Source organism: Kwoniella dejecticola, chromosome 4, assembly GCF_000512565.2.
Source record: "Kwoniella dejecticola CBS 10117 chromosome 4, complete sequence".
NCBI classification, from domain to species: Eukaryota; Fungi; Basidiomycota; class Tremellomycetes; order Tremellales; family Cryptococcaceae; genus Kwoniella; species Kwoniella dejecticola.
Genome location: NC_089304.1, coordinates 1,374,465 through 1,388,724, shown reverse-complemented (window position 1 = coordinate 1,388,724; position 14,260 = coordinate 1,374,465). Strand labels below are relative to the sequence as shown.

Sequence of the window (14,260 nt, the reverse complement as noted above, 5' to 3'; positions counted from 1 at the left end):
GCTTCATCTTTCATTACTCAGATTATGTTAAGCGTCTTCACGCTGGAGACAATATCACATGTGCATCCGAAGCGCACATCGAAGTCACAGCGATCAATATGATAATTGTATAATATCATATCTGTCTTCCTGGGTCCTTTTAACTCTCTGAATGGATTGTCGCATTCAATCATTCTGTCAAAATCACAAGTATAGTCAAGTCAATCACCTTAACTCATGGTCAATTCCAAAAATCAAATTCAAGTGTTCATACGTTCATACACACTCACAAGCATACACATGTCAATCACATCAATCAACTCAGTATAATCTAATCAAATATGCATATACATCGGAATCAAGCACGAGCACAGCTAGAACAGTTTGATCATTGCTAACCCCTAATTCACTTTCACTTAAAGAGAAGCAGTGTATATGTGTAAGCACTTGCAAGCCATCATTCGCTCAATTACATGTTCTGAATCGGATCCGCATCCGCATTTGCTTTCTGAAGTTGATGGATGCTTCTTCTCCTGAGGGCAACCAGTCTCAGGCCGGGACACAATCGCAAGCACACTCGCAATCCCAACCCCAATACGAGTCCGACACAGTGTTGGAATCTTTCGTACAAGTGAAGAAGAACAGCGAACCAATGAGTAAAAAACGACCAGTGCTCGTAGAAGATGGAATAGAACCGACTTGCATGCTTGTATGAAGTATGAAAGAGACACAGCAATGTTATCGCTCGTAGCGCAGATCGTACAGTATAACCGGAACTGAGAGATAACTATGAAAATGACCCGAGAGAGTGAATTGAATGGAATGGAATGGATCGCAATGGATACGAATGAAACAAACGAAATGAAACGAAATGCAAAAGGAAAAGGAAAAAACAAGAAGGGCAAGCCGAATTCAGCTCGAGATACAAGTACGATGGATAGATTCCCACTCGGTATAAACATTACAATCATAGTCATGTATCCTATCCACATGGCCTCAACAACAACAACAAGAAACAGCTTCACTGGTCTCACCCAACACACAACTCCCACATTACTCAATCTATCGACTGATCACTGATCACTCGTCATCACTATCCAGCTGAGCATACGTCGTAGGTCCGATCGTAGCTTCACTCATCTCGCTATCCATCCTTTCTAGATGATTCGGCCTTATCGCCTGTTTCCCTTTTATCCCATCATCTAAACTCGCTCTGGCATTGTGAGTATTGGAATCAGGCTTTAAGGCAGGCATATCTAGACTCAACCTCGGTAATCCACCTTCATTACTGTTATTGCTGTTGTTATTATTGTTGGTGTTGTGCAGAATCCCGGTACCATTGCCATTACTCTGCTTATGTTGATGTGAACCGCGTTCGGCAGCTGGACTGGCTAGAGTCGTTATTGGTCCTGCGGCTACTGGTGCAGGTGAAGTTGGGCTCAGGCCCGTCGAGCCGGACGAATGTTTACTTTGGCTATGATTGTTTCCATGGACGAAATTCGGGGGATGAGAAGGTGTAGGTACGACTAACGGGACTGCCTTTGCCGCTGACGCCGGCGCCGACGCCGGCGCCGACGATGTCGAGGTAGGTTGTGATTGTTGTGTTTGTTGCGTCTGATCTGAATTTTGCCTTGAAGTAGGCGGTGATGGTTTAGGTGAACCATTGTTATTGCTACTGACTAGACTCGTTGTACTCGGATTCGCAAAAGTCACCGACCTATGATCTCCACTACCGTTGCCATTCCCTTTGTTCGACGCAGATGAACTTGCTCGAGCTCTGACATGGTTGATCTTCGATAATAATTTACTAGTACCTGACTGTTTGACTGGTGTACTACTTCTATCGGCATTGGAGGATCTCCTCATACTTGACGGTCCGGGACCAGGGAGTGCTTGGGAATTGGATTGAACGATGATGGGCGAATGAGCTGAATCTCTAAGACTACTACTGATAGAAGTGGCCGAAGCGTTTGCAGGATTGAGGGGAGATGAAACGCTCGATACAGATGATTTTCGCCTTTCGTCAGCTAATTTGCGCTGGTGATCTTCGTGGTCCATCAATGATAGTCTCATAGCTTCTTCGATCATCAACTACGCACACCAGAACACAAGCTCAGTGAGAACCTCGCTGTAGATGCCGGGAAACAAGTTACACACCTCTTCTAACTCCCTCTCTCTGTTGGACGATCTTCTACTTGATCGTCTGGAGCCAGGCTCGCCACTACTGGACTGCTGCCCCACGGACATGCTGAAGTCGGCGGTGCCGGGCGCTCGGGAGGAAGTGAAACCAATTGGTATGAGTCGATCGCCAACCTGCATGTACATATTGTCAGCTATGTCCCGGCCCTGGTTTATCATCAGAAATGCCTCTCCATGACTCACCTGTCGCATGACAATCCTCCTTGACGCCTTCCTAGCAGCAGCAGCTTTGACCGCGTTCAATTTGTTCTCCCAATCAGGTCGGATTTCATCTACATGAACGATTGTCAGCTGACTCTCTAGGGATGGGTGAGTTCACAGTGCTGACTTACCAATAGTGACGACTTCCTGAGCCTTGGAGCTGACGCTCTTCCGCCTTACAGTCTCTTTCATCTTGGGGTTCATTCCCGGACCAACACTCAGTTCAGCCTCACTTCCAAGACTCAATGCTTGACTGAAAGATGAGGCATCGGCTTCCGATTCGGGCGAGGTAGCCAACGCTACACTTGATGAACTGTCTAGAGGAGTGATCGGTCTTTCGTATATGACTCCGAAATCAGTCTCCATACAGAATGGACAGCATGCCGGGTCCGATTCGAGGTGGGTGAGGGTAGCTTCGGATCGTTTGATCTGAACGAAACATTCTGTACAGACTGGTTGTTGGCAGCATCGAGAGGTGTTTATATTCGGGGGATAGTTCTGGTTCGAGCGCACACGCATTAGCACATATTGTCAAATAATGATCTGAGCATCGTAGTTGATGCAAAGCTGGTGTCCCAGTGGGATATCAGATTAACACTCACGAGGAAACAGATAGGGCATTCGACTGCACATCTATAAGCTTTCTTCTCTCTTTTCACCCTCTCTTCTTTCTCTTCTTCTTTTCTGAGTAATTTCGACTTATTTATACCTATCTTCTTGGCTACACTTCCGACCTTCGAGCTATTTCCTTCTCTGTCCTCCTTCAGTTTCTCCGTGTACGAATTCTCGATGTTCTCCGTATAATCGTTCTCCCGCAAGTCGGTTAGGACCTTGTATATCTCTTCTTCTGACCAATCCTCTTCGTAATCCTCCAAACCTCTGTAGAACGGCGCTAGTTTGCCTTGGAGGATCAACTTGGTGACTATGCCTTTGGAGTAATCGTGCGCTTGAGGGTGAGATAGGCAGTGAGGGTTCTGTGGAGATAAGTGCCCTGCGAAAGGCAGGAGAAGGGGTGTTCCTGGAGGCGGAGGCGATGGAGGCGAAGTGGGAGGAGTGAGTCCTGAATGGAATGCTGAGGTTGCAGCACCACTACCCGTGCCTGCTCGGGGACGGATGATCGGCTGAGAACTTGTAGTGGGTACTGAAGAGGTAGAGGACGGGTTGGGACCGGAAGCTGTCGAGGTTGAGGTAGGACCGGGAGGTTGAGAAGAAGAGGATTGAGATTGGGTTTGAGATTGGGACGAAGATGTATTACCCATCTTGCCAAGCGGTTCAGGTGTCAAGAACTACTCCAGAGTCTTAATATTGGCCAAATCACTGGTAGAGCTTCAGATAAGGGCGGATCGTTGTACCTGTCAATGAATGCAATGTTTCATGCAGTCGAGGCCAACGGTGTGGTAGAAAGAGATAGCGGCGTATGCTTTGATGCTGGTGATGAGGAGCGGGCAGGTTGTTTGACGATGGTAAATAGTGAAAGGCGCTAATGTGTGGTGTATGCCGTATCGTGCTTATGACGTCTTACCTGAAATTCGAGCGTGTGAAGGCGACTCTTTGATGCTTGTTTCTAATGTAGCGAAATGTTGCAGCTGCAGTGTTCTTCAGTGCGTGAAAGCGGATCTAAGCGACTTGACTTGAAAGAGCCTGACGAAATCAAATCGATAACAAAGAAGAGAGCTGTCGAGTATGGGTCCAAAGGATGTGGACGTATGCTTCGGTGTATGTTATGTATGGATGTAGTGTCGGTCCAGTCAGATTTCCGCTATCTTATTACGTTTGGCTCTTTTGTCCCATTCAAGTGAGATGGTGCACAGATAGCAAAGTGATCTTAAAGTACGGTAGTACGAGTAGTCGTAATCGTAATGGCTGTGTAGTCGGTATCTCTTGATAAGCGGTCGAAAGACCAGTCAAATGACTTTGACTTTGTAATGTGCTTAGCTATAACTTGAACGTTACGCTGGCAAGCCTGTCAAGTACGACAGATGCTTTTATCGATGTGTCGATGATTATAATCAGATGAGACGGATTGAAAAAGGCTAAAAAAGATATCAAGTATGATGTAGCGGCCGAGGCGTGAATCGGTCCGGACTATCCTAAGACGACTAGGGGCGGTGAAAAGAAGACCATACAAAATACAAAGACAGACGTCACCGAAATGGGGAACCGGGCTGCGCAGATAATTGATAGATAGATTAATAGGCTTACCGGAGAAATTCCAAATATATAGGCGTGAAAGTGCCGCCTTCGACAGCCTGTGCCTTACTACCATACAGCAGTCCGACAGGACACCAGAAAGACTCGTATACGAGTATACTTCGTGACTACCTTTTATCCACGTACGAGTACAGCGTACAGCGACATACATCAACACCACAACGGATTGACACATACTAAGCATGTCGTCCAGCAAGACTGCTACTGCTGGCAGTAAACGAACGTTCACTCCGAGACCCCCTCGTTCGGTCGAAGAGCGGTTACCGAAATTGTATCGAGCTTTGACGGATCAAGTGGACGATGGGTATTATGCTAATGCGATCAAGACATGCAAGAAGAGTGAGTCAATGTCTTCTTAGCAGTAACAATATCCCTCAATTCATGGAAGATCATCAGGGTGATGCTCAATCATGAATATTGACAGCTTTGCTAATCAATATGGTCTGATACGACAGTCTTGTCACTAGATCCAGCTTCCCAAGCGGCATATCAAACCTTGTTATTCCTCCATCTCCAGACCGACGACTACCCTGCGGCTTTGTCGTTACTTGATACTCCGCCCAAAGATGCTGAGGCGCTGGAATTTGAGAGAGCATACTGCTTGTACAGGCTGCACAGGGAGAAAGAAGCATTGGAGTTGATTACGGGCAAAGAGGGCAGGAAAGTCAATCATCTCGAAGCTCAAATTGTGAGTCCACTCGGGCCTCCTCCCAGATCTAGCTATCTGCCTAAATAACTCAGCAAGGCCCTTGATCAAGCTGATGTGTGAATTGTCAACCTGTATCTGAACCCGATGACTCGCAGAGATACAGATTAGGGGATTATCAGCGGGCTCAGGAAATCTATGATGACCTTCTAGCGGATGTCGGATCTGTAAGTGGACTCTGCCAATTGATCGGTTCGATCCGGTGTCATTCATGATTCTTACTGACACTAACGACCCGGTGAACAGTCCTCCCCGGAACATTCGGATATCTTGACCAACCTCAACGCTACTGCGTCCCACCAAACCTTCGCTACCTCAACTTACAGATCGCATTTACCTTCCGGATCAAACGATGTTGAAAGCAACGTACCTTCTCTCCCCACAGGATGGTCTACAGGCGGACTGGCCAAGGTGGTCGAGAAGAAGACTGCAGCTGCCAAACCGTCTGCTGAGAAGAAGGCGGGAGGCGAAAAGAAGAGGAAACACAAGTTGCCCAAAGGTGCCGTCGAAGGCAAGAATATCAATCAGGATGTGAGTTCAGGCTTCTTACGTTCGAAAATGTACAGGCTGCGTATGGTCAGATCAATGAATGAGTGAGAGTGAGTGACTAATGATTATGTAGCCTGAACGATGGCTCCCTCTCAAACAACGAGTTTCGTACATCGCTGCCCAGAATAAGAAGAAGGGAGGTAAAGAAAGTATGGGTACTGGTTTTACGCAAGGAAGTACGGCGCAAGTTGGGCATAATTCTGGTGGAAGCGGAGCGGGCAATAAAGGCAAGAAGGGCAAGAGGAAGTAACATCTGAAGGAATCCGCTATATAAGGGGGAGGAAGTGACGGCAGTAAAGCTAAGGTGGTGAGGTGCCCTAAAGAAAGAGAGGTATGAATCGTGATTAGCTGTTTTGTCATTGTCATGGTCACTGTCATGGTCATTGTTATGCAGCCATATCGTAAAGTCAACGGTATCAATTGAGGTGAACACACAGAATTTGATGGGAATTGGGGATTGGATCTGGAGGTCTGTGCGGAACAGCAATATCACCAGTGCGAGTACGAGTATGAGTACGCGTGTGTTTTTGATCTTTGATTTGTTTACTAAATTTCTGGAAATCTGAATATCCATCAAAATGACGATCAAACTCACACAGCAGGTCAGGGTGAACGATTACATCGAGAAGTCTACTAGGATTATGAGTGTCGGTGCTTTGACTTTACTTTTACTTTCTACTCACCAGTCGTTCGACACTGACAACTATTTAACACCTCATCTTCCATCTTCGCTTCATCTCTCTTTCCTTCTTCTCTTCACCTCATCTTCTCCTTCTCCTTCCGATATCTCACTATCTCGTTACATATCTAAGGACAATCCACCTACTTCATCTAGTCGTAGTTGAATCTCAAAAGCTATTGAATTAGCTAATCTAGCTCGATCTCACCTTATACCTTTTCCTCCTTCCTCCGAATAGTCACTTACAACCCCGGTTACGTTGTATCTTTCCTTTTCCTTTTTCCTGACCTCAAACTCTTTGGAGGACTTTAGAAGATGACCCTTCCTCTTACTCCCACTGCGAGCGGGTCTTCGCATTCTGCCCATCAAGCGACTCAGGGAGCTAACCTCGACAAAGTGAGTCAATTCCCTTCAGATCCGTTGAATACATCTTCCTTCCTTCTTTCCTTTTGACCTCTTTCGCTTCTCCCTATTCCGTGGTCCACGGAAGTTTCTCATACGATATCTGCTTCAAGCTGACGAGACTATTCTCGATCCAATCGCAATTGCAGGAACTACCTTCTACACCTAAAAAGACTCAGACAGTCACCCCCAAAACACCTTCTCCGGGTAAAGGCAAGAAACACCATACCATCGAAGTCAGGTCAGTGTGTCCCGAGCTGATTGAACCCTATTCACTGAACACCGTATCACCAAATTCGAGTCGTTCTCTTGGACTCCACTTGCCACATCCTGCGCCTTGCAATCAATCGCTCACTACGCTGCCCAGGATCCCCACGCCCATCTCGTCTACCCTGGAGGCGGGCAAGAGGTCCGTGCTCAAGTCTGAACAACCAAGCCAACAGGAAGAAAGAGATGATCAGGATGGAAAGAGTTCTGTGAGTCATTGCAGATACCCTGACCTTCACCTCTTAAATGGACTTATTAGCTTTGAGTCCATTGATTACTGAACATATACTGACATCCTTTCCTTTAGCTTAATCCTCAATCTTCCTCCTTCGAGCCGAAAGCTCATCCAGATACCTTCGTAGCGAAGTTGCAAAATCTGTCTATCAAGGACGCAAGAAGACAATCAGCCCATGTGAAAGAGGTCCAGAAGGTATCGTCTTCACCGTGATCTGAATCGAACTGATAGCTGATATACGAGATCTCAGGACTATGCAGCGTCCCCATCTGCCTCGCACAAGGAAGACGCACGCTCTCAGCACAATGCAGTGTCGACCTTCGAGACGCCTCGCCGAATGGTTCAAGGAAAGAATTACGGCGTCACGCCAAATCTCACTTATACCCCTTATACCCCTTCCACCTCCCACTCAGCTGGACTCCCCGTTACACCCGTGATTCCTCTTCACGCGTCGCCAGACCAAAGCGATGCTCGGGAATTCCCGAGCAAGGAAAGGCAATCTGCATTTTCATCGGGGCTCCCGGAGGAGCAGTCTGCTGATGATGTAGGACGATACCTCCTGGTAGGTTCAATTGCCAAAAAGGGCTGTGTCGATCGCTGAATTTGCATTATCCCTCAGATCCAAGGTATTCCGCAAGACACCTCTGAAAGCAGAATCGTTGACCTCATCCAGGTGAACCGAGCACTTTCAGATCACTTCGTCCGGTTAGAAACTAATTCTTTTCACGGTAGTCTATCTGCAGCTTTAAAGCCTTGATAGTCAAGCACAACAAGACGACAGGATATGTGAGCTGGCTGGATCTTTCGACCGCTTGCACTGCTGAGCTGAATGGTTGCTCAGGTGATGGTGGCGTTCTACGACACCCGAGAGGCCATCAAGCTCTACGAGACTTTTCGCACTAGCACAGTCTCCTTCGCGCGTGGTAAACCAGCCATTCAGCTTCATTGCTTGAAAGTGGACCAGTCGGTGCTTCTAGCGGTGAGTGTGTGTCCGCAATCTGTCGAATCCAAGCTTATTCTCTTGCAGGCTATCGGACATGGCACTGAAAGCGCGAAGATCACGAATGACTCTGAACCGGTCATCAAGATCACTATAACGGGCGGGGTAGGAATCAACCGATCGAATATACATGTGAGTCGATTGAAGATCTCTTGAGTTTATCCACTGACTAAGTTCGTTGCAGGATACTATGTTGCACTTCGGTCCCCTCAAACGACTTGACGCTATCGGTCATGAAGGAAGGGTAAGCCGTTCAATCAGTGGTATGCGATTTCGAACTGACAACTCCTACCAAGATGTTCATCCTTGAATACTTCGACACCCGTGACGCCACGAAAGCCATCGCGGCTCTTGATGGACAGACAGCCGATAAAGCGTTGATCTCGGTCTCATACGTCCGACAAAATAACTGGCTTCATCCTACCGCTACAACTGGTTCAAGTTATACTCTTGGATCTGCTTCCTATGCCCCTGGAAAGCTTGGACCTAGCAGATCTTCGGACTTCAGACACTCTGGTTCAACCGCCTCTTCTGATGTTTTTGGACCGACCACGTCCATTGACAGTGCTTCGACTCCTTTGCACACTCCTAGAACGAGTGCATTCGGTAGAGTTCGAAGTGATGGTGAGGTGTTCATGTCTCGAAAACCCTCCTCTATCTACTCTTCCGCCTCACAGTCTCGAAATACAAGCGGTTACTCCACCCCGCTCAGCTGGGATCGAGGTTCCGGATACGAAGCTCCGCAGCATATGCTCGCTTTGGGCCGACGACTTCATGAACCAGGTACTATCCAAGGTCTCATCAACAATGCCGACATCGAAGCTCGAGCAAGACAAGGTCAGGGTCTCGGTGGACATTACAACCCTCACGACAAGAAAGCTATTCCAGCTCCCAACAGGGTGTTCCCGGAGAGGATCTTATCTGGTGAGTTGCTCAATCAGTCCAATAGCAGATGTCATAATAGCTCAAGTTCTCTTTCATCGGCTCAGGGCTCGATTCCAGGACAACGGTGATGGTCAAGGATGTACCGGTTCGTCAGGTCGACACGATGCCAAACTGCATTGTACTGATATCCCACAGAACAAGCTCTCTCGAGAAGAACTGGTCACTATTCTCGAAGAGGTAAGTTGACCAGTGTCCTCTCGAATTAAGGACCCTTACTGAGTATGTCATACCATTATAGGTTGTTCCAGGTGATTACGACTTTGTGTACCTGCGATTCGACTTCAAGAACTGTTGCAATGTGAGTCGAAGGCCTTACAGGCGCCTGCTGAATGAACAGGTCGGGTACGCTTTTGTGAACTTCTGCTCTGTCGGTGCCCTCTACAAGTTTATTCAGGAGAAAGTGGGCAGAAAATGGAACATGTTTTCCAGTGAAAAAGTTCTTCAGGTGAGTTGGTCACAGCAGATTCGATGCAACAAAAAGTTGACAGTCGGGGCAGGTTTCCTATGCCGACATCCAGTCAGTACTATCCGTGAATACATCACCTCCGGCTGACAACGATGATAGGGGGAAAGCAGCTCTCATTAACAAGTTCAAGTAAGCTCTAAAGCTTGTAATCCAAATAACTTCTCTGATGTTGAGCTGCATAGGAATTCTGCGGTCATGGGAGTCATTGAGCCTTGGAGACCGCAAATCTTCTAGTACGTTTCGGCTCCGTCACGTTCTCGAAGAGTTCCACTGAACGACTTCTGTGTATAGCACTAGCGGTCGAATGAAGGGGCAACCTGTGAGTCATCGGTTTCCAGCGTTGTACACATGAAAGCTGACCGGACCTTTGTTCTAGGAACCCTTTCCCCAAGTAAGCTTTTTATAACCTGTGCAGCGTACTGTGAAAGTCCCGTTGATTCGCCAATAGTCCGACAACCTTGCCATCCGAGAACGATCTGCTGCAGCCCAACTTGCTGGCTATTCCAGTGAGTACATCGTTGTAAGAGCGAAAGAGATCGCTGCTCATTTTACATCTATAGACGCTTCCTCGTACTCGAACGGCTACGATGATCAATTCTACGATTATCCCGCTCCTCTCGGTTCCACCTACGAAATCTGATGGTCGATTCAGCCATCCTACCAACTTAACATTATCACCTTGATCCTTGGTCATTTGTGTCACCCGCCTGATATCGCATTTTTCAGCGCCATGCTGATCTTATACTTCGCCATCGTGCTTTCCTTACAAGTTCCATACATCACTCACATCACATTTACGATATATGATTAACGTTCGACATTTGTTTTCTTCTTACTCTTTCTGTGTTCTGGTGACCATCATTCCAATCACGGTTTTCCATTCTTCAGGATAACGAACATCATTTCTCCTCTGACTTCAGATACCCTCTGGCAGACTTCGACAGAATTTCGACATCGATTCGTCCCCAAAAGATCTCACGAAAACGCATAACGTCACACATCACGACTTAACGCCAGCAACAAGCATCAGAACGAGATGGTTTCCGCACAGAAGCCTCGATAACGAGGGTACAAGACATCCGTCTTCCGCATATCTGCATCGAACAAACAATAAAGCTATCTACCAAACATCAATGGCCATCAAAGTCATCTTCATCGAGAACAATCTATATTCTTCGCTCTATCTGCTTTTTAGGTATCGTGTGTGCATAGTGAATAGCTAGTTGTAGTCTTTCATGCATGTAATTTAGATGATATAAGAACGTGTCTAATGCTTGTCGTACTCTGCGACTGGGTTGCAGATTTGGCTCTGACATATGCTTTGGTCGTTTTGATCAAACTTCGCAAAGATGCATGCGGCGCCATCTGTATGAGGGCTAATGCGGGCTATTTAGTACATGGCATACATGAATGACCGCAAACAGTAAGTGAGAATACTGATCGAATTATCCTACTCAGAATGCAGCTACGCTTTCGACCTCCTCTTCTCGGTCATTTTCTTGCTTTTAGGCACCTTGATCTGACCATTCGAGCTCTTTCCTTCGGAAGATGTAGTCTGAAGGGGTTTGGTAGGTTTAGAGGTGGATATCTTGATACCTTTCTTCTTGAGTGCTTTTCGTTTACTCTCTGTGGATGTGGAAGTGAAAGTAGGATCAAAACCGAGTGGATCAGCTTATGAATGACGGAGGGAGGGGTCATGGCCAGGATGACGATGAGAACATGGGAGCAAGTGACGAGATATGCAGTGTATGTTTTTTGAAGGGACTTGAGTGACTTAGATAAAGATGAACTCACCTTCGATCAAGGCATCATCCTCTGCATTATCGAATGTACTAACCCCCTCTTCGACCTCATCTACTACCATACCTTCATCATTTATCTTCTTTGTAGGTTGTTTGTCTTGATCTTGGTCTTCTTCTTGGGCCGTAGAGGATTTGATACCCTTCTTACGTTTTTCCACTTTGAATTTGGCGACGAAGAAACCGTCCATATTGTGTTTGTGGGGGTAGAACTGCAAAGTATCGTCGAGCATTAGTGGTCAATTATCAAGAATCTTGTCTGGCTGTGGATCTGGAATGAGAGGAGAATGTGCGGAAGTCCCGAAGAAAATGAAGGGGAAGTTGAGGAAACGAAAACTTACTCGTCTAGTCAAAGATACTGATGGATTGAAATTCTTGCCTTCGAAAGATTTGAACCCCTCAACACCGAATTCCAAGCCTGTCTCCACCAGTTTGACATTGGGTCTTTTCCTCAAAGCGTAGTCTACGACACTCTCATTCTCGTCCACGGTCACTGAACAAGTGGAATAGACCAGGTATCCCCCCGTGGCGGAATTAGGATTTATCGAGTCGATAGCACAGAGGATTAGTTGTTTTTGAAGGTGTGCGAGGAGTTGGAAATCCCTTTCGGTCTGTTAAACCCATGATTTTAGCTCTGTGTTCATGTTCGTCAAGTCTTCATTCAGACTTCGGAATCTGAGATCTCAACATCGTGTTTCCACGTTGATGAGGTAAGGCAAGACATCTGACATTTGACTCACCTTGTTCACTTTGACACTGGCATCTTTCGAAATCACTCCCGTTCCACTACATGGCGCATCCAGCAACACCCGATCGAAACCACCAATAACCTTCGGGAACTCCCTCGCATCGTAATTGCACACAATCACATTCTTGCAGCCCATCCTATGTATATTCGCCGTCAGACTCTTCGTTCGTAATTTATTGCTATCGTTGGCAAAGATCGTCCCTGTGTTCTGTAGTAAGGCGGAGATGTATGTCGTTTTACCTCCTGGAGCAGAGGCCATATCGAGGACACGTTCGTTGGGCTGAGGAGCGAGGGCGATTACGGGAAGGAAGGAGGAAGCGGCTTGGAGCATGTAATGACCTGCCAAGTATTCTGGGGTAGCACCGATAGGTACGGGAGATTCAAATACTTGAAGACCGACTTTAGACCATTTGCCGATGGGTTCCAAGGTGACGCCTCGATTTATCAAGGCTTGAGCTAGATCTCGCCGACGGGTACGGAGGGTGTTAGCCCGGATAGTGACTGGACGAGGGGATTCGTTGGATTCGAAGAATGCCAATGCCTAATTGAACACCCAAGAGGAATCAGTCAATCATGTGACCTCAGGCCCGGAGAAAGAAAGAGAGTAACCCACCTCATCGGCTGGGAAAAGCTTCATGAGTTTACCAACTAAGAATGTGTTGTATCCGAAATACGTGGCGATATCGTGTTGTAATTGTAATAGATGGTCTGATCTCGATCTGGTAGTGGAGGCTTCGTCAGCTCTACGCAAATATGTGGATCGAATCGCTGTACTGAGCCGCACTCACTTGCCCGGAACACCTTTAGACATCTTATCGTCCTTACTCAGACATACCCCAACTAACCACCTCATACGTTGTTCGACGTCTCTCAGACTCGTACCATGCTCGATCTCCTCTTCTTCACCTCCTCGATCTACTGCCGGCAGCGTATAAGTCTCCTCCAAGTCATCTTCCAAATTGGTCTGAATACCATCGGCTTCATCATCATCATCACCGTCTTGTTCCTTTTCCGCCGCTTCATCAGCCATCTCAGCATCTTCGTCTTCGTCAGAAGCAAACGCCGAGTCGACCTCTTCATCTTCGTCATCTTCATCTTCATCCTCATCGAATTCATCGTCGAGCATCTCATCGTCTGAACCAATGTTGAATTCGTCTCCTAATCCTTCCTCATCATCCTCGTCCGAGGGAGCTTCGTCAAGATCAAATGCATGTTGTCCGAGCGGCAGAGCTTCTCCATCATCGTTCAGATCCTTGAGACATTTGTCCCATCAGCTGCCGCGACTACTCCAGGGTACACTGACACTCACCTCGTCTTCGGCTTCTGAATCAGAGAATTGCAATGACTTGACTGGACCTGAACGTTCCTCCACTTCTTCAGAATCCGATCTGGAAGAAGCGTGAATCTGTAAGCTTGAATAGCAATCTGCGAGAAGCACTTCATGAAAGCTCACAGATTAGCCTTCTTCCCTTTCTTCATGCTCTTGACTTTCACAGTCTCCTCTTCGTCCTCATCCTCTGACAGTTGCCTATCGGATCATAGCAAGGTAGATTAGCCATCTTCCAGTTTCGGATGAAGACGCTAAGGATACGGCCTACCCAGGTAGTAAAGCAGGATCTAAATCGCTATCATCTTCATCAACCTCGTCTACCTTCTTCCTCCTATGAGCTGGTAATGGTTTCTTCGTTAATGATCCCTTCTGAGCTTTGAATTTCTTATTATCGCTTGCAGTCGAAGGAGCCTTCTTCTTCTTAGCTTGTTGCCTTCTTGAAGTAGTTGATTTATCGGGTACACTACCTGGCAGAGGTTTCACGTCGGCTTGCTTGTTCTTTGCTCGTCTACCCATTTTGTAAGTGAATCATGCGGTATATCAG

The 14,260-nt window shown here is 46.9% G+C and overlaps 4 protein-coding genes across 4 annotated transcripts; 2 read left to right on the top strand and 2 right to left on the bottom strand.

The window, feature by feature from the left end:
• Nucleotides 1-1,059: 1,059 nt before the first annotated feature.
• I303_103783 (uncharacterized protein) lies at nucleotides 1,060-3,638 on the bottom strand (the record flags this gene model as incomplete). Its single annotated transcript, XM_018407117.1, has 5 exons — nucleotides 1,060-2,070; nucleotides 2,137-2,292; nucleotides 2,362-2,450; nucleotides 2,511-2,877; nucleotides 2,982-3,638. 5 exons carry the CDS (start codon nucleotides 3,636-3,638, stop codon nucleotides 1,060-1,062), a joined length of 2,280 nt encoding a protein of 759 aa, XP_018263925.1.
• A 1,134-nt stretch (nucleotides 3,639-4,772) lies between these two features.
• Nucleotides 4,773-6,095, top strand: I303_103782 (uncharacterized protein; the record flags this gene model as incomplete). Its single annotated transcript, XM_018407116.1, has 5 exons — nucleotides 4,773-4,929; nucleotides 5,046-5,278; nucleotides 5,395-5,463; nucleotides 5,543-5,827; nucleotides 5,919-6,095. 5 exons carry the CDS (start codon nucleotides 4,773-4,775, stop codon nucleotides 6,093-6,095), a joined length of 921 nt encoding a protein of 306 aa, XP_018263924.1.
• Nucleotides 6,096-6,839: 744 nt separating this feature from the next.
• On the top strand, nucleotides 6,840-10,479 carry I303_103781 (uncharacterized protein; the record flags this gene model as incomplete). The annotated part of the gene is made up of 21 exons (XM_065968840.1): nucleotides 6,840-6,920; nucleotides 7,076-7,167; nucleotides 7,294-7,402; nucleotides 7,501-7,605; nucleotides 7,679-7,990; nucleotides 8,048-8,101; nucleotides 8,161-8,214; nucleotides 8,270-8,407; nucleotides 8,456-8,560; nucleotides 8,613-8,672; nucleotides 8,725-9,352; nucleotides 9,418-9,458; nucleotides 9,509-9,550; nucleotides 9,612-9,818; nucleotides 9,871-9,890; nucleotides 9,939-9,968; nucleotides 10,022-10,072; nucleotides 10,131-10,158; nucleotides 10,216-10,230; nucleotides 10,288-10,345; nucleotides 10,400-10,479. 21 exons carry the CDS (start codon nucleotides 6,840-6,842, stop codon nucleotides 10,477-10,479), a joined length of 2,310 nt encoding a protein of 769 aa, XP_065824912.1.
• An 825-nt stretch (nucleotides 10,480-11,304) lies between these two features.
• I303_103780 (uncharacterized protein) lies at nucleotides 11,305-14,232 on the bottom strand (the record flags this gene model as incomplete). Its single annotated transcript, XM_018407114.1, has 9 exons — nucleotides 11,305-11,465; nucleotides 11,634-11,850; nucleotides 11,980-12,249; nucleotides 12,379-12,927; nucleotides 13,000-13,105; nucleotides 13,175-13,638; nucleotides 13,696-13,774; nucleotides 13,840-13,914; nucleotides 13,985-14,232. 9 exons carry the CDS (start codon nucleotides 14,230-14,232, stop codon nucleotides 11,305-11,307), a joined length of 2,169 nt encoding a protein of 722 aa, XP_018263922.1.
• Between the last annotated feature and the right edge of the window lie 28 nt (nucleotides 14,233-14,260).